This window comes from Rhea americana, unplaced genomic scaffold (genome assembly GCF_003343005.1).
Source record: "Rhea americana isolate MKP2758 unplaced genomic scaffold, rheAme1 scaffold_32, whole genome shotgun sequence".
Lineage (NCBI taxonomy): Eukaryota > Metazoa > Chordata > Aves > Rheiformes > Rheidae > Rhea > Rhea americana.
In genome coordinates, this window is record NW_028186446.1 from 6,987,330 (window position 1) to 7,007,903 (window position 20,574).

A 20,574-nucleotide genomic window follows, 5' to 3' on the forward strand; every position below is an offset into this window, starting at 1 on the left:
AGAAAAAGAAAAAGAAAAAGAAAAAGAAAAAGAAACAGAAACAGAAACAGAAACAGAAACAGAAGGAGATAGAAGAGAAGAAAAGTTACTCAAACATGTTTTCACAAGTGAAGACTCAAAGTATACCTCACTCTGAATCATTCAGAATTCTTTATTTGAAATGACAGTAAAACAGAATACTTAACATTGTCTGGATTTCTCATGAACTTCTCACTCCTGTTACTTTAAATAGATTTTTTCCAGCTTCCCCAAAGCATTAAAGAGCTTAGTTTTCACTGTTCACTGTTTAGCAAAGAGGCTTTGAAAGAAGATGATGCTAGATGCAGAAATTTACAGTTTAAATCCTTGTTTTATCTCTGTCTTTGCATATTTTCTTGTGGTGACAATAAAGATTGTTTTTATTCCTTGGCAGTGATGCTGAATGCTGAGTAGGCTATGTGCAATACTACAATCTCTAGGCAGAATTTGACCAAGTTTTGGTCAAAGATGGAAAGAAAACTGAATACCTTTTGATCAATTCTTTCTCCTTCAGTCTACCTAAAGAGTTGGACTCAGTTTTGTAAGAATTCCAGGTTTGAGGTACTTGCATAAAAACAAAATGAGATTCAGTTACCCTGTCTTCCTGCCATCCAACCAAATTTTAGCTGACTATATTTAAGCCCCTTCTAGAACATCTCCTCCTCTCTAAACTGGGATAAATTAAAAAAAAAAAAAGAAAGAAAAGAAAAAGAAAAAGTCACATGATAATTTTTTTTGCTCTGAAACTACTAGTGGATTGCTGGAAAAGAGTGAACAATAACGTCCAGAATACAGCCAGAGACAAGCAGAGACAAGAGATTGGGCTCTCCAGCACTTGAACAGGTCTCTAACTAACATCATAAAATAAAGTTAAAACAAATTTAAAAAAGGAAAAACATAAAGAAGAATATTTATAACCCAAATGCCATTTTTAAAATAACTGAAAAAGACAAAATCCAGTTCTGTTCTTAAGCATTTGCTATATTTATTGAGGTCTCAACCTTCCCACTCTCCTCCAGGAACTACCAACAGAGTAGCACCTAGTAATGACCAGGCTGGTGCAAAGAGACCTTTGTTTGTGCCTGCACCAGCAAAAGCAGAGCCAGTTTCATTTTGCTCTTTCTGGCCATCACTTGCTCTAGTTTCACAGCAACCAATGGAGGGAGACTTCTCTGACTAAACAGTTCTCCCTCTAAAGAAGAAAAAAAAAGGAAAAAACCAAGCCCAAAACACATCATGATCAACAATGAAAGAGTACAGAATCACCTCCCATTTTCTATAATCATTCCCAGTGTCATCAAAAGACAGTAGGTAATCCAGGTTGCTCACCCATTGAGCAACCACCTAACTCTATGTGAGCAGGACCCTCGTGTTTAGGAGGGCAATGAGTGTGTTTGCAGATGTGAATAAATTTATACATATAAAGAAACCTTCCTGCCATGATCATTCTGCAACAAGAACTTCAAAAGTAATTAGAAAAAGATTAGACAGTCCACCTCACAGGTTTACCATGAGAGAAAACTTAAGACTAAACCATTTAGATAGATAGGTGAAAAGTGATTGAACTATTTACTTTCATCAGTTGCAAGTGAATGGAAGAATGAGAATGGCATCCAGCAATCTTGATTTCCAGCAGTCTAGTTACTAGACTTATCCAATGCTCTCTCCTCTTACTCATGTTGAAATGTATAAGTTCTGACATGACGGACAATACAAAGCAAAATGTGGTTAGGAATTCTGGCATAAGTAAGTATTTGAAGTTCAAATTCCTATCAGAGCCATTACTTCATTTTTTAGAATCTGCAAAAAGGTCTGGAATTAGCAAATACGATGAATGCAATAGGGTAATTCCCAGAGCTTAGAACTGAGAGGAAAACCAGTCACTTGCTAAAATTGGTTAAAGAGTGAYGAAAAGGAGCTGTTCTTAGATTGTAAGTGGTTAATGTATCCCGTCGGTTTATGTTCAGGCCTGTCACTTTTCAAATTGATCTTTGTTTCTTCCAGAATTTTTAATTTTACGAGAATAGTAAGCTATTTTAGAGCTATTACCCATACAGCCAGCATAGTTCCCCCAAAGGGGACATTGCCTCCTTTGCACACTTTTGAATAAAAGGCCAGGTCAACAGCCTTAATTTACCTACCTGTTATTTCAAAAGTGATCGATAGCAGAGGTGCAGCACTAGCCTTCGACTTGCTCTGTGACTGACTTTCTGAAATAACAGGGAAACGCCACCGTGAGTATATGAGAACGGAGGTCTTCAAAGCAGCCTTCCTGAGATAGCATTAACTATTAGGAACAGCAAGCCACACTGGAAAGAAGGCGTTTCCCACTGCGGGAACAGTAGATGYCCCACCCCTTTTGTCCCATCTTCAATCACTCCTGGTTTTAAATATCATAACATTTTTAAAGGCACTGATTTAATTGCTTCTACAAGAACACAGATGCGTTGTATCACTTCTCCCCTGCACTGAATCTGAGGTGGGAGGGGAGAGACAGCGAGAAAGAAAGAAAGGGTGAAGAAGCAGCCGTTTTTAAAATCTGCTCCCTAACATAGAAATATCCCCAGAGTTTTTTTAAACTAAAGCCCACTTCACCCCTAGTTTGAGCTCTTGAAAAAAACTGTTCTCATGTTTATGCATTCAAAGACTAGTTACATTTTAATCAGCTTTCCGGGGCCTACAGAGATTACCTCCTGATGGGCTCTGCGTATTCCTGTCACATTGTGATAAGGACAGATTTCACACCAGCCTAAGCCAGCAAGACTTCACAGGCTACCAAAATCCTAATCATCATTCTGAACAGTAAGCCGTCCCTGATTCTACGGTTACCTCTTTTTTAGCTGAGAATTTTTATTCCTTTACTCTAAGTCAGGGGCATCTAAAGTTTGTCCCACAGCAGAGACTCGCTAAGAGCCCTTGGGCTGAAGCTGATTTGCATTGAATGAAATGGCTCGAACACTTCTTCTGTAATAAAYACAGATGTGGGGCCCATCGAGCATTCCAGTCACACCCAACTGATCCAAGCAGTCACAACAAAACGCGTGTTGGCATTGATATCCTCCACAAACTCTATCTCTACACTAACTTTGACAGTACTTTAATCCCTTCATTAGACTGCAGTTTGGTCAGTTCTGTTCTAAATGTTTTATCGCACGTGACTGATTTAAGAATGTCCCTTTTCTGGAGTATGTGACTGATTTTTTTTTTTTTTAATCATGAGTATTTGTATAATTCAGCTATAGAAGGCAATATATAACATTTAATGAGGTAAAGGTATTTAGCTTAATTCACTGCCCTTTCTAAATTTATAGTACTGTATTATTCTGCAGTAGTAGAAGTAACATAAAATACTCAATTTTTGTTCTTTAGTAATTTTATTTGCAAACTAATTTGAAGAATTTTTCATATAAACTATTCTTCTCTCTTTTCTTAAGAAGCTGTACGGTATGTACAAGCACTGTAATTACAGGGAAGTTCTTCAGGAAAAATCATTTCCATCTCCCAGTTTGAGAAACAAACCCTTGAAATCATGCTGACTTAAAGGACTCAAAATGATTTAAGATAAAACTTGACCAAATCTAGTAAAGAAAAAAATCAACACTCTGAGAATTATAAAAGTCATAATTTTTATATAGTTCTATATTGAGTTTACATGCCAGCATTTGCATATTCTGCTTGCATGTCAGACCTCAGAAGTACATCGGCCAGTTCAAGGACATGCAGAATATCTGCAGTAGATTAAGGAATGGAATTTGGGATTTCTGACCCACATTGCCATGATCTTTTTCAGTGAGGGACATCCTTYATGTAAGACAACATTTTTCAGTAAGAAAAGGTATTCATAGCTAGGAACCAATATTTACAGAATCAGGAATGAAATCTCTGCTCCTGCAATTAAATATTTTCATTTCAATTAGACTTTTTTTTTAAACATAGATGACAGTAACCTGCAACGAAACAAGGCACTTGTGACAGAAGACAAAAGATGTCAAATAGCTCTGGAATGCTGAAGYGCTCTGATTTCATATTAATTCAATTGCAAGTGAATCAAATTTACCTTCTTTTTCCTTGAGGGTATTTAAATAGGAGAGGAGATTTTCATTAGCTTGCACACAGTAYGTTTCCCGGGTCTGAATGCCACCTCCGCACAGCGCTGTCTGATTTCCTCGCCTTTTGTCCTGTTGGCTAAGTAAAGGATCAACACGGCAGTCTGTCCACTCTGTGGTTCTCCAACCATACCTGCATCAAATTTGATGAATGAGATCTTTAAAAATCATGAAGCCATGTTGCACAGTATTAAGTTACACAAGTCAAAACACCATAACATTTTTATCCTTTTTCTAACAGGATAGAGCCCCACAATTTCTTGTACATAAAGATGCATTAAGTTTGATACTCTGTGCAAGTGGAAACATTGCATCTGTTACTTTACTTTTGAAATCACTGCTTTTTAGGAAGATCTYTTCTGTTCAATTCCTGAAACATACTGCATATATAAATATTTTATAGGAGGGAAGAAAATCTTCATATACAGAGAAATACAGGTCTAGGTTCAGATAAGCTAACTTTCAAGACTGTGACTCTCAGTATTTGTTTAGAGCTAGACAGGTAATATGAAACAAAACAAAAATATCAAACAAATGCRCGCACTCAAAAACATAAGAGCTAGAAGAGAAGATGGGGGAACGAGAAAAAGCAACCCAACTCCCCAAACCTCTAGTTCATCCTTGATATGAGACACAGAAGTTTCCCCTGAATATCAAGGCAAAGCGATAATTGTATTCTTTTATTATTATTTCGGAAACATTTCAGTAAGTTCCTTTCTCACTGTCAAGATGAAGACAGCTTCTCCGCAGTGCTGAAGTCTCCCTGCTGGGTACTGATGAATGATGAGAAGCTGTGAGCTTTCTAATCAGTGAATGCACAGGAAAGAAGATCTGTGACTCCAAGTTAAAACCCCAATCAGGATTATGAACTGCAAGAAATGCCACAGAATTCTCTACTCAACAAGTATTAAGACTAAATCAAGTGAACTGCTTCCCAATGTGGCTGGAGATGGGGAAAGATGACATTTCAACTCTTAAATGAAAATTATGTACCGCAGTTAGGCATACAGATGTAAAATGGCTTAACATCAAATGACATTTCCCCAGACCTCCTTTTCAGTCTGATAAAGAAAAAGCACAGTTGGGACTCTAATATTAATCTCAATTAGTTGATAAGGATTAGGGCAATCTCTTGAATATAGAGTGCTTGCTGTCATTTCTCCTAAACTTTAAACAGGGTTAATTTATTTACTGCTGCTTTTAGCCTCTCCCACTTTTCATCTGAGCTCTAGTCCTGCCTTAATTGGAGTCTCACTAAAAAAGCCTGGCTGCTAAACAGATGTTTATCAGCTCTTTCTCATGTTTAACATTTTGCCTGCAAATAGCATATTTCATAAAACAATGATTCTAGAAGAAATGTTATGCAGGATAAAGATCACTGACAAATTAATCAAATTGATTTATTATGGTCCTRTGTGCACATTTCACACAAACATGTTCTTTAAAAATTTAACATTAACAAAGATATATGCATCTGTTATTTTTCCCATATTAAGAGCAGGAAGTGATTTCACGATAGTAGCCACTATTTGCGGACTTCAGCCTTTTAAGAACAGCACTGAATATGATGTAAATATCACATATCTTATTAAATATGATTTAATAAGAYGTAAAACCCATACCTGTTATTTCTAAGTGACTTATAATAATAATGATTTGGGTGACATTATAATTCCAGCCCTGCACACCTAATTTAAACTAGTTATTTTAGCATCAGGAGAACTGAAATGAAGACTTACGTAATACAGGGTGCCACTCCATCCCCTTGAGAAATACACTGTTCCGTTTCTTCTAATTCTGGGCATTCGCTTTCACTGCCAATGGGAAGCTGTTTAATGGTCCGTGTCCTTGTACGATTCCCTTTAGGGGTTGTCATGTCAAAACAAGTTTTGGAGCATGGGGTCCATTCTGTCCATTCAGATACCTGGCACTCCTTAGTGATCACGCAGGACTGGAAAGTAATTGGCAACTTGTCTTGTTCGCAAAAGCTGYAAGAGAACATTAAAATTTTCAGCACATGCTCACAAACAGTCATGAACTCCTACAGAAGTGTTCTCCATTACACTAAGCATATCAGTAAATATTTGTAACGCTGTTAAGTTCCAATCCACAAGTATTCAATCTTGGAACTGAGGCAAAACTACTTTTGATTAAACTGACTCAAAACAGATGCAAGAGATTTAATTAGACATAATCAATTCATTCATATGTAGGAATACAAAAGAAGAAAGAAATTAATTTTTACTACTGATTTTTTTTATTTTTAGATCTGCTCTATTACTTCTGCTTGGAACAAAAATGAAGTGAAGGATCAATACCTGAGATGCTCAGAGAATATTTTTGAAGAGATTCAAGTGGTCAGTGTCATCATCTCCTCATTTCCAGACTATAAATCGTTTAAAAATGCAGTTTCAAATATACTGAATACCCGATCATTAATAATTTACCTTGTTACAGCTGGTATATTGCTACAGTAATGCCTTGTGGTCTAAAAGGGGAATGTCATCTACTCAAGCAGATGATCCCTCCACTAATATAGAGCCTTCTGTGCTACCCAGCCTTAATTCCCTGCTCCTCCTGGAGGCCRTCACCCTATTTCCTTTCTCCATCTGATCGCTTCACTCACTTATTATATAGATTATCCTATATCATCACCTCCTTTCAAGTTCCCTCCTGACATGACACCTGTGAGAGCAGAAATGACCAACCTCTGCACTCACACTGTGACTGAGGCTGAGTTTTATCAGAGGCACGTTTTGCCAAGGAACGTGCAGCAGGGAATATACACAAAATTGCTCCAAAAAACAAAGCAGGTGTGGTGGAGAGTGTCAGTGGACAGAGAACACTTAATAATGTGCAAAACAAAACAAGGACTTGAGATGCTCTGTGGACTTTGCATCTGCTTCTGAACTTGTTTGGGAGAGCTACCACATGAGAAAGACTCATTTTTATTTTCAGAAACTGTTTTACTAATTAAGAAAAAAAAAAGCGTCTCTATTATTGATTTTTCTTGCCTCAGAGCAATCTCATGGGGCAGGCACATTGGCTGCGAYTGGCTTCCTGCAGGGATTAGTTCCTTGACTGAAAAGTGAAATCACCATTGCAACAGAAAGGGTGCAAGTTCATTAGGAAGTCTGGTGCACAGAGGAAATGAAGCCTTGAGGTGCCATGGGCCTCAAAACTAAGGTATTTATCAGCTAAAAGAAAATATTCTGAGCTAGTTAAATTCAAAGAAATTTTACCTGAACAAAATCAAATGGAAAATTTTAATAAAATTGAAATAGTCTACTGGAAAAAAAAAAGTTTTCTCATAAAACTTCTCCACTGAACAAACATTCTGACAGAAAGTTATAAACCAATTCCACTTAAAAAATAATACCAGGCCTGGAAACTTAATTTAGGCACCTTTCAAATATTCCAACACATCCTGGGCACTTTTCAGATTTCAAGCACTGCTGTATCATTCACAAAGACTATAACATATGCAATACAGCAACTTTAGATATCAATTTTTTTTTCATAGATCCTTACACTGTAATTGCTACATGTGCAAAAAGACTATCTGAGGTTTCTCACTTTAGGTGCCCCTGTAATTTTGAATACCATGATGCAGAATTATGCAAACAGGGATCATGACGTAAAGTGTTTTTGAAAATCCAGGCTTAAATTCTTCCATAGGAATCAATGGAACAGTTATTTTGTTAGTGGGATAAGATTCCACAGACTAATTCCCTTCGTTTCATGCTCATCTTATTTTTTATTAAAAGCTCCTATAGATATAGTTTATATAATCAGAATGAACATTTAATTTTATTCACTATTATTTACTTCCATGTGCAGCTATGAAGAGGATTCAAACAGAATTCTATCATCTTAATGACCTTATTATATATTTATGTTCCTTGATAGAAGAAAAGCCATGGAGTTAAAGCATCCACCACCCCAAATATATTCATATAAAATGAATTAAATTTGAATGAAATATAAAACAATTTAGTTCTTCATTTCTGGTAACCAGGACATAACTTTTACTAGATGGAAAAACAAGAGGCAAAATCAGCTATCCATTCATTTTCTTGTATGCCTATTAATGCCACGCACCACTTGCAGTATTACGGAATTACTGACAAGTAACTGATATTGCTGGAAGTCACCAACAATCTCTTTACTGTCATACCAGCTATTATTTTTGTGAGATGGTAGAGACAGTGACAATTAGCAAAGTGTCATACAAGTAACTTAGTTACTGTTTCTTCTTGCAACACTTGGCTTTCTTTGAACAAATTAGAGAAACTGGAGGAGTTGATTGCAAATACCCATTATCAAGTTTTCTTTTATGCTGCAAGCAGAAAAAGACACATTCGATTGCCTGACCTGTAACTCTTAGTACTGGATGAAGTACCGACTAAAGAAAAATCACATTTAAACTTTCACTATCATATATTTCTTTAAACAAGCCCTAGTTAAACAAGACATTGTGGAAGTGCTTCAGTCTGAAGTTAAAAGATCTTTCCAGAGCAGATTACAACCTTTCTGCCCATTGCCTCCTCTCCCTGTCCCAGGCACAGGCATTCCAGTTATCTGAAACTGAACTAATCCGCACCAAATTTTATGTTGCATCTCTGTACATCTCCCATTTTACAGAAGATTTGGGAACAATAAATTTGATGTTCCAGGTCCCTTTTTCAAAGATTTTTTTCTAATTCTTTTTTTGATTCTTGACACCTTCAGAAGATTTGCAAAGGATTTTCAAACAACTTCTTACCAAGAGAAGTAGATCTTTCTCATAACCTTTCAGTGAAGATAACTATATATACACAGACATTCATAATTAAACTATTATTAATACTGCATTATAGAAATGCCATTTTTAAAGTTCAGTGTATGTGATACATTAGCTGAATAGTTTGATCACACTTCCTTTAAATATTTGATCTGAGCAACTGCACAGATTGATTTCTAAGTGAAAGCTGGGAATTTCCCTTTGTCATACAAAATAGCCACGTGGTTTTAGTACCTTAAGTTACAGATTCGATCTCGAACCAACAATTTACAGCAAAAGTTCATTTCATATGGATTCCTCTGCATTTTCTAAAGGATTTGTGGCTCAGATTTAGTTATCTGAAGTTGCACGAATCCTCTAACAGGAGAAAAAGCAAGTGGGCAGGTAACAGTTCAGAGGATAAAAATCTATGCATCTTATATATAAATCTAAAAATCAAAGGATCTTATACAGCAAAGTAGGTAGAGCATGACATTTAATGACTATCAAGACAGAAATCATTGAGTTCCCAGTGATTTCTGAGAAAGGAAATTCTCAGGTAAATAGCTAGGATCATTTAAAGAAGGGAGGGCTTCCACCCCCAAAACAAAGCTTTCACATCCACTGTACTTTCCTCTGTACAAATACAGAAAACCTGGAAGTTCTGAACTGTTCTTTACAGAAAGAAGGTCAAGCATGCTATTTTTTTTTAAATCACAAATGCTTTAGACAGTTAACAGAAATCTTAATTCTATATTCCTGATACTGTCCAAACCACTAGAAGTTCTGCATCAAACACTTCCATCCTCCGTGCATTTTCAGTCACCTCAAAGCATACATTATATATAAAGATAGCTGTGTAAACAGGGCAGGCAGTGCCAGAAAAGTCCTCACATTCAACCCAACCACCATGCTAACTCTGCTCAGATAATTGCTTTGGAATGCGAAGAAAAGTACATGAGTCACATTAAGATGCTCCGATGAGTGAAGAGGGCAGATTCGTTACAAGAAGAGGTGGCATAGGGGAAAAGTCTACAGTAACTTGCTCTCAATCCAGCAGAAACATTCAAAGGACAGTCTCCTGAGTATCTGTTTTTCGACAGGAGAGACAGCATTATACAATCTGCAGTAATGCTGTGGATCAAGGAAGCGCCATTTAAGACAAAATGCAAATATAGCAGAGAATTAAGTTTATAGTATATAAACAGGTAGATGATACAGTGGGAAGAAAAGACAATCCTAAGCAAAACATCACAAGGCCTGAATGAGTCCTGTTGCTAATAAAACTATCCCTGATTGGGAAAACCTGGATTAGATAAACAAAGTAAGGGAAAAGGGTAGTGCTGGTTCACAGCGTAAAATACAGAATGTAATTGCTGCTCAACCTCTTTGGGAGATGCGTGATCAGGAATTTCTGATCACTCACGTTCTGTAGCCTCACGTCTGCTCTTACAGCAATAAACAAAAAATTAATACTGCTTTGGGCAGTAAATCMCCCCTAGGATGGCAAGGTAATTTAAGTGATAATTAAGGCTATGGGCACATAAATAGAGACTGAAACTTTTAGGCATAAGCCTGGAGCAAATTGCATCAGAGTACCTGTGTACAAACGAGCAAGCTGTGTAGTTGAAAGCAGTCTCTTTATTGGGAGGCAAGCTTTTATATATGTGACAAAATTAGGTTAGTCAAGAGGTAAAACAATTCTTTTTGAGGACAAATTTATATTAGAGAGTGAAACGTGTTTACAAATTTTAAAAATTAGGATAACTTGATTTTATATGCCAATGATCAGTTCAAATGTTTGTAACCTTAGTCTTACACCTTCTTGAAGTTGGTTAGAAAAGTCATGGAACAGACAATTCATATGCCCTATTCTGTAAATCCACCTAGGAATATTTTTTGTCAGGTATTTGTGTGTGTGGAGGGGCTGTTTTTACTTTTTCCAGTAGGCAAATCACAGTAGGTGATCACAGGACTACTTACTGATCTCTCAATCATATGCAGAATGAATAGGAAAAAAAGAAAAAATGAAAAGGTTTTAATCAAGATAGTCAGACTCGTTGTACTCCAAGAGCTATGTATCCTACTTGCACAACTAAATCCACCTACTTTTGCTGATCAGCAGCAAGAAGAGTCAATGAGAAAAGACAAATAACAGCATGAGAATGGCTAAATGGTTCTATAAGCAGTAATCAACGCAAAATGATATCTGACTAGGCAGCAGTCAATAAAATGGCAAATACAGAAAGACGGAAAGGCATATTTTCACAACATACCCTTCTGTTTTCCAGCAAACTGTGGTTTGAAGACTTCCTGAATCTTTGCACATTAGAGACCTTTATATGAGAGACCTTTATAGATTTTTCTTCCGTGAATTTGTCTAATTGCTATCCGAACCCAGATAAAATTTTGGCTTCCACATGATCTTGGAAACAATGAGTTACAGACCTTTATTACTTACTATTAATTGTGGATAATTATTTTTTGCTTTAAGCTTGCTCTATTCATTTCATTTTCTGGCTTTAGGCCTTACATAAGCATACTCTATTCATTTTTTACATAACACTTTTTAAGTTTTGCGACTTCTATAACCTCTCTCTTTGATCACCTTTTTGAGAGGTCCTGCAGTTCTCTTTCACTTAGTCTCATTTTATATACACAGTTATATCCTACAATCACAGTAACCTAATCCTTTCTACTACATGTGCAACTTTGGGATGTAAAATTAGCCTCAATTTGAGGACTGTGCAAGTTCTGAAAGTGTCTGTAAATTATATTTGGCCAAAAATCCAAATTAATGGAAATATGGATCCATACAGAAATATTTTGAGGAAAAATCATTCTGAAGATCAGTCATACAATTTGGTGCTTTTTTCTTTACATTTGCTCTTCATGTTCGAATGCAACAGAGCTCCAAAACAAGATTTGCAATTTCAATATAAGATTTGTAAAGTAGAAAAGATGTCATTTACAATACTCAGTTCATTCACCAGTGCTCATATTTAGCAAGAATAGCATTTTTTTACTTATATAAAGTAATATACSCAACTGACAAGATTAATGCAAACAAAATATTTTCTATATTTTTTCCACGATTTTGCCTTGTTCTCTTTATTCTTTCATCATTCTCAACATTCACCTGAGTCTTTTCCAATGACGTTTTTGTAGTTATTATTTTTTTTTTTCTCACACATTCTTTTTTTTTTTTTTTTTTTTGTAGTTATTATTTTTTTTTTTCTCTCACTGTATACATTTTCCTGGAATTCTGACAAAGTTACTTCTTTCTGATTTCCCATTTGATTATATACAAAGTTTTCCATTGTTCTGAAACAAACAACACGGCTACAGTCCAGGAGGGAGACGGATGCCAGCATAAACTTTTGGAACTCTCGATCAACAAAAGCCATGAGTTACAGCTGGACGGAGAAGGACTTAGTCRGAATTTTACAGGTATATTGAAAACTGTGAACTTTAAAGCCTTGATCAGCACTGGATATGATGTTGCTTATGTCCACCAGCTCTTTGCCCCTGTGGCTCTGAGRTGCCCTCCAGGTGCACCCACGGGTCTACCCTGGCTCCTCCACACCACCGCATAACTGAACAGCCCACTGCTGCAACACCGATGCTCCAGTATCTACGTACCCCAAGGAGGGCTCAGTGCAGCAGGCATTTTCAAAACACACCTAGCACACGCCTACATTGGCAGACCAAAAAAAAAAAAAAAAAACCTAGGAAGCAGTGGTGTTCTTCCTCCCCTTGCCTCTGTCATATTATATAATACCTCAGGGCTTAGACATCACAAAATCTTTAGTGATTAGTAAGAGGAAAGGGTACAGTTCCCTCCTCTGCCTGCTGAAGAGTTCAACGCCAGGACTTTGATGAAAGGACTTTTAACATTATTTTTGAAGATGACTGCTTCATGTTTAGCAAAGAACGCAATCTCTGTTTGTATTCAAAACCAAAATCTCAACACCATAATACAATCTTGTGTTATACACCCAAGATGGAATGAATGAAATTAATAACGGGAGAGAAGTGGAGAAGATTTAATCAAAACCAAGACTAACTGACTGGATCAAACCTATACTGAGTATTATATGAGGTAGTTCAGCAATTTAGCAAAAAAAAAAAAAAAAGGGGGGGGGGTGGGAACGGACCTGCTTCTGAAGGCTTTATATTAAAGTACAATCAACATGCTAATGAGAAATCCAGACTCCTTTAATACTTTTTAAAGTGGCTTCATCTAAATACTAAGGAAGAAAAGCAAAGATTATTTGGCAGATTAAAAAAAAAAAACAAAAAACAAAAAAAACACAGCAGACTGCTTCAGAGCAGGGTAACTGAACCATCCACAGATGTCATAGTCCCAGSCCCGTGTGGCCTGCACAGCATCAGCAGTCTCTTACAATCAGTTGTACCAAAAGGAACCATAAGAGTCTGTCTTGAATTCTGGTTGATCTCATGAAAYGCTTTATCATTAAAGATAATTAGCAAAATGGTTTTCAATCTTTTCCACCAGCCATAAGGCAAAACCTACTGAGATACAAGATCATTTGAGCAAACAAATTTGTCTGCAGAAAGAAGACTTGGAGCTGCAAAAAACTGCTCAGAGAACACCAGAACTAGAGGTTAATTAAGCAGTTGAAAACCAAAATACACACACACACACATATAAGGAGAAGACTTGTAAAGGGTGCCTTTTTGACTGAAAGGCAAACCAAAGCTAGAAAAAGCCCTTGGAAAAGAATCAGAAGATGCATTTGTGATTTCTGTAGAGAGAGAGAGAGAAAAAAAAGGGGGGGGGGAGAAAGAAAGAACGAATGAACGGAGATGGAAAATCATGTCTTTGAAAGACACACTGGAACCATGAAAGAAGATGCATCCAACTCCCCAAGCCTGCTTAAAACAATAAGGCAACTGAAGCAGGGATTTGAACACAAGAATCTCTTACTTTTCTCAGATTTCCTAAAAGTGCAGWAGAGTGCTTAAAGAAATGAAAGAGTTTTAGAAATACTTCCCCAAGACTGCATCTACTTCTTTTAACTGTCATCTCATGGTGAAGGGGTAAAAAATACACATTAGTGTCATATCCTGGAAGAGTGCATGCTTGTACCACCAGGAAACCTGGCTACAGCCTCCCAGCCTGGATTCTCACGTCCTGTAAGAGAACTAACGCCCCAGGAACAGACAGGGTGGTCTCAAGGTCAAATCAACCTTTGAAGCAGGGGTAATCACCTATGCAGTTTTCTAAAGCAACCTGAACAGTCACTCCACCCGCCTGGAGGTCACCAGGGGTTATGACGAAAACCAGCAATATTCATACTGAGTTCAGGATTTTTGTTATTCTTGTGTTAYTTAGGATCAAATTGAAATCAAAATAATGATGGTTAAGTGTCTCCTCCTTATTCTTTAACTGAGTACTATGGAAACTTAAAAGATGTTCTGCTTAATAGGGATTTTGGAGTTAACATCAGAGCCAAGAAATAAGCACAAAGTCCCAAGCTGTTACAACAAACTATYACACTTTCTATGTAGTATTCCCATCAAAGAGTTCATAAAGTCTGTTGGATCCATTAACCTTTAAGGCAACTCAATCAAATGAATTCTATATCATTCCTGGAGTAAAGATACAGCTGATTTCTGAAGCAGATTGAAGTGATAAAATGTTCAGTATAAAGAAAATCTTTTTTTTTAATCTCATAAATAGAATTAAAGAAATGAAAAAAAATAGTTTTGTTTAATGAGCAGGTGTTAGACAGCAAGAATAGTAGAAAGCTGATTTCACTCCAGAGTCTAAATCATCCCAACAGAGTTACAATTTACTGTGAAGATGTAAAACGCAATATGTAAAGTCTAGTCATCCTTGAGAGTTTCAGTTTATGGCTGGTACATACTTGTTCCTTTAAAGAAGTTAGTGAAAGCATGTCTGTATTTTTTCCTAGTGGCAAATGTAATGAGCATCCCTTATGACACAATCCTGATTCATTTCTCTCACAGCTGCACTGTTTATTACTGGCCATATTATATATTGTTCTAAGAAACCTTTAGTACCTCACAGTATAATGGGCTGTTATAATCACAGAAACAATGAGGACTCTTTTATTCAATTACAATTCAAGTACTGTCCAGATAAGTGCTTTTCACAAGACTACTTTCCCATGATCCTTTCACAATTTTAATTAATTCTGCCAACAAAGATGCAGAGCCAAAACAGCTTTGAAAAACAAAACAAAACCCTCCACAATCTTTCTATATTATAGAAGAAAATATAGATTACAACTACTGTGTCAAGGAAAACTACAACRGCTAATACAGCAACAAGAAGTTCTACTACATCCAAATAAACAGCAACAGTAGCTGCTGCAGTACTGTTGTAGATACCATAAGAGACCAAGAAGAAGATAAAGCAGTTTTYAGGAAGAGGTACTATCTTTCACAGCCCAGTGATACAGTGACATGTATGCATAGTTAATGTTATACATAACCTGCTGCACTAATTTTAAAATTATTTGGCAATGGTCTACATAGATGACTTACTGAAACTTCTTTATTTTTTGGAGAGGGAAGGTTTCCCTTAGCCTCTGGGAATATTTTGTCCTGTTGTTACCCTTTAGGTACCACTAATTCGTATTTATTTTGAGCCTAAATGAAAGTCAGATTCATGGAGTTATCAGCAAAGAAACAACGATGACAAACTGTAACTAAAAATATGCAATACTGAAGTTAAAATAAGAAAAAACGTATTAGTAATATTAGTTGTGGTTTACGTATTATTTTAGATTGGCTCCCTGTATCGATGTGTAGTTTTTTCAGTGCCAGTGGTTTAATGTCAGTCTCCAACATTCAGACAAAGCGGTCAATGGTAAGAGCTAGACTGGGCACTCATTTTTAGCGGGAGCAGCGGTGCTGCTCCAGGAGCTCTGCAAGGGAAGCAGAACTGTGCCACTTCCCTTCCTGCGCAGACCTCGCTCCTCGCGGGACAACACCTCCTCAGCTCACACGTACTAGGGAGTACGCTATGTCCCAAGACTGCACTGAGCAGTCATATAGAGCAGTCAGAAAGAAGAAAATAGCCCTGAAATAATAATGCATTCTTGTTTGTTACTTACGTGACTATTTACTATAGTACATCATAGCCTAACATATGATACCAATATAAATAACTAAAAAAAAATCAGAAGAATATTGCTTAATTGGTTTTCTGAAAGTATTTTTTTGCTTAGCAATCTTGAAGTCAATTAACAGACAAATTTTCTGATGATGAGGCAGAGAAGATGCACAGAAGTGTCATGTAGAARAATCTTCGTTGAAGATTTCAGAGCCTAATTCCATTTACCAATGAGCATCTTAAACTCCCATTAAATTAAGGGCAGAAATTCAACATTCATAGACTTCATGCCTAGAACATGTAGCTTGACAATTGCTACACAAGCTATTAYATTTTGCTAAATAAGACCAAATGCCTGTATTTGAATAAAAATATACTCTACAAATGTGTCCAGTTTTGATGCTTTGCTCAAAAAAATATGAATGACATTGAAACAATAAAACAACCATTCAGTATATGAAAAGTGTTTAAATATGGTGTGGAAAAAGAAATGGTTCATTGCTGGTGTTTCAATTATTCAGTGCAGTGTGCACATTTCCATCTTAAATCTAGATTTTGGCATAGTGTGTCAAATGTATAGCAATAGTGACAAGCCACTGTCAAAACAGCAGCCTTAATAAAATGATGAAGCAGGTACTCAGAACGGAAAGGAACGCCCCATGAATAATATTATGCATATCCACAGAAACTACTGTCTCAGCCTAAATCACATTAAAAATCTACAGGATGCTTCTGACTTTCAAATTCATGGAAATTTTAAAGTACAATGAAAAAATGTTAGGAAAGCAATATGTTTGCATCCCTTTTCTCTAATGATATTTATTTTTATATCTCAATGCATCTGACAATAACCCTGAAGCTTCTAGTTATCAGGAGCTTTTTCTTCCAAAACAACTATCTTCTTCCCTGTACTACATTTGTTAAGAGCACATCCTCTGACTATTTCCAAGGTAATTTCTCAAGATGACTGTAAAAGACTCCTTAGCAAAACCATAATATTTACAGGTGTTCTGTTCTCAGGTAGCTTATAGCTTCTAAAATCCTTACAGTATGGTGAGCTTGGAGGCTTCCTCTACTAAAACAGCTACAGAGGTGCAGTTTGCAGATCTCCAGTAATGTAGAAGAGGTGAGCACGTTCCTGTCTGTCCTCAATGAGACAAGCTAAAGCTCACTCATGCTCCTTCATGATTATAAGCTGGCCTCTCTACGTTGCTATGTCCTCAGCCTGCCTCCATGAAGCTTCTCTGCAGACATCACCGTTGCCTTCACACACATTGCCCTTCCTGCCAGCTCAGGGAAGGAAGAAGACTCTTGTAAGGCTATCTCTAAGCAAGGAGTATACGACAAGCAAGTTGCCCAGGAACTGATCAGTGTTTCTCACATTTTGGTTGGATGTTCTTTGCCATCATTATGCTCTGCTATTGCTCTTGTGCAATGCGATTTCTCATTAATGAAATAAAGACCTGTATATAAATGAAATTTTACTGTGGCTTCTTCATTTCTCAGTTTTGAGTCATCAGTAACATTCAGCTTCACAAACAGGTTTCTACCACAGAAGTGCTGCCAAGCAGAATATTAACTAATTCTGAGGAGAGCAGCCAAAGGGCTGGCAAGGACCATTTCTTACTTTCATTCTTCTATTTTTCCCCCCACCAYAGGCAGGGCATTTATGGTCCCAGCTTAAGTAAGGTAAGGAATCTAAACSCAGAAAAGTGAGAGAAGAAATAGTGCATAAATTTCTGGGAACATATATTTTTTCTTCTTAGCTAATGATAACTGCAGAACTGCTTTAAATACTGTCCTGTTTGCAGCCACTCAAGCCAACTTAATTTAGTAGTCATAGCCTGTCACCAAGTGTGTAGATCAACAGCTAAAGGGGAACTTTTGTCAGTGAATTTCAAAATTTCTGCTAAGGTGCCAAAACACACAAGCCCAGTAAAAATCTCCTGTTTTGTTTCAATTCTGGACAGAAGCGCATTCTTACAATTATAAATACTTACATGCCTGTGACCGTAACSCGCCCAAATCCTTCCAAATTTCAGATTTGTTTTGCATTCCAGCAGGATGTGAACAAAGCATCTCAGTAAATGCTTATATGAATTAAAGAGTGTTAAAACATTTTTTCCAATACTTGTCCAAATATGGCCAAAACAGTTTTATTAAACTTTCCCCCAAAAGTCTCCTCAGGAAGACAACTGAGACTAAATAGTAAAATTCTGGCAAAGTACAGCATCTGATCCAACAGTTCTCTCTATGATCTCCAACAAATTTCACCTGTACCAGAAAGACAATTTGACAGGATCTGTATTGTCCTCTATGCTAACAGTAACGCTGCCCAGGTTTTGTTAACTATCCAGATCAGTCATTTTAAGGTCTGCTTTAATTATCAAATTCTCTCTTCTCCAACAGAATTTATAACTTTATTTCTATTTTTAAAAAATATTTTCAGTGCACCAGAATATCAGTCTAAAGGAAACAGAAAGAAAATATAGACAATGTAACATGTACACTATTGCAGAATGAGCAATACAAAATCCAATATTCATCCTTCACAGGAGACTATGTATTGTTCACTCGGCAATAAAGTATATAAATTACACTTTGATTTTCTTGTTCTACTTCTCTTTACTATGCTTGGTGTGCTGATGCATCTAGAGTATTTGCCTTTTTGAAGTTTTGCTGACAGCTTTACAGAATCATTTTCTCTGTCTCTGGAGCACCCCTCTGAAACTTGTTATTTGTAACCCTTTTGATACCACACCAATTTTGCTACCTCTGCAAAAATATTACTCGCCTGAGGGTTTTTTTTCTTCTTCTTGTGCACCAGGGGGCTGATTGTTTCTGATTGCTAAAGTCAAAACTCACAGAAAATGGACTATTCAAGCTGAAGAGCATTTCGTATGAGCACAGCAGGTTTCCAGTCACCATGCTTGTCTATATTATTTAGTAACACAGTTACTATATGATGGAGATTATAAAATCATTTGAACAGGCTGCACTGACAACCTGGTAGAAAAAATAATTCTATTGCTTGATATTCTGGAACGGCAATCACAGAATAAGGCATTTGTCTGCAAAGTGAAGAGTGCAGCATAAAGAAAACAGATGGATATATAGCTGACAGATAGATAGGTCTGTAAAAGCCAAGGTATCATTGCTAGAATTTCTCATGTGAGTCATAAAACCTCAGTTTCTTGTTTTCACAAGCAGCAATGCAATTGGAAAAAAAAGATTCTACATTGAACTTTATGGGGATACTATTATTTTAGAAATCCTTTGTGCATTTACAACATAAAATTATATTCATTAGACATGAAAATATCCCTGACATCATTTGTACTATTCTCTGTCTTGTGAAGAATTGCTCCTATATTGTATTATCTATTGTTTCACTGCCTCAGGCAACAAGGTTTCATCCATTTCCCTTCAGCAATTATTCTATAGCCTAAATGCACATGTATGGTTTAGTATTCTGAGATAACTGAAATTAAGATAGTGTTACTGATCCGAGAGAATTCAAGAGTGAGTGTAAAGATAATAAGAAAAGTATGGTATTGATTGCCAGCTACTCTTAAATCTTATTTTACCATTTATCAGAGTCTCRTTCAGTCCATGAACRTTTCCCTTTTTTGTCCCCTACTTTTTTTTTTTTTTTTAATGTGGTAATTCTGAATGATACAGTCAACCTTTCAAAAGTACGGGGATTTTCAAATAGATCTGCTGGTTTCCAGCTACTATTGGTATGTTTAATAAACTGTCAGTTTACTTGAGGGCTAATGATGTCCGTAGCCTGGTGCACCTGACCATGGATGCAGGAGAGAGGCTGGAGGGAAAGGGCACAGACAATCTCTTCCTGTACCAGCACTTGGGGCAGTGCTGCAGCCAAAACTTGGGTCTGCCTGACCAAGCTAATTTTTAAAGTCCTTCTGTAGGCACCTAACCAMGTAGGGATCAACAACTGCAGAACTCCAGAGCTAGAAGGGACATCAGAAGGCTCTGCAGTCGGCCCCACCTCGTGTTACTCTACGGTAACACAGGGTTACCGTATCTCTGTCATTCCCAGTAGATACATTTCCAAACTATTCTTATAAACCCTCAAAGATGGAAGCTCCACAAACTCCCTAGGCAGTCTTTTCCAGAGCTTCACCATAAAATCTAACCTTATTCAGCACTGCTCTTCCTATACTTCCATAATATATGGAGAACAGTTCTTCCTTGTGTCAGGTTTTTATATTCTCAAAGACACATCTTCTCTCAGATGTCCCTCCTGTCAGCTAAACAACCCAATTCCTTCAGGTTTTCCTTCAGCCAGAGATCTCTCATCATTCTCCTGTTTTACTGCTGGATCCTCTCTGACTGGTTCACTGCCTTTCTTGTGCCCAGAGCCACCATGTCCCCAGTGACCCACAACCAGTGATGAGTAGCCTGGAAGAATGTATGGATTCTTTATGCTATAACTGCTGTTTATATATCCCAATATGACATTTGCCTTTGGCATAACAGCTTGACATGTTCAGCTTGAAAAGAACTCCTGCTTAATTAGTTGCTCCCGATCCTTTTTTTTTTTTTTTTTTTTTTTT

General features: G+C 36.9%; 1 protein-coding gene across 4 annotated transcripts in view; it reads right to left on the reverse strand.

Moving 5' to 3' along the window:
• The window catches only part of THSD7A (thrombospondin type 1 domain containing 7A), a 204,333-nt gene that overhangs the window by 104,766 nt on the left and 78,993 nt on the right, over nt 1-20,574 (reverse strand). For 3 of the 4 annotated variants that reach the window (XM_085310558.1, XM_085310556.1, XM_085310554.1), the window contains exons 3-5: nt 5,864-6,112; nt 4,076-4,257; nt 2,160-2,228 (exon numbers count right to left, since the gene is read on the reverse strand). In XM_085310558.1, the coding sequence (XP_085166684.1) occupies nt 2,160-2,228; nt 4,076-4,257; nt 5,864-6,112 (500 nt within the window). The remainder of the gene's footprint in view (nt 1-2,159; nt 2,229-4,075; nt 4,258-5,863; nt 6,113-20,574) is intronic. The other variant, XM_085310555.1, reaches the window with a different exon arrangement.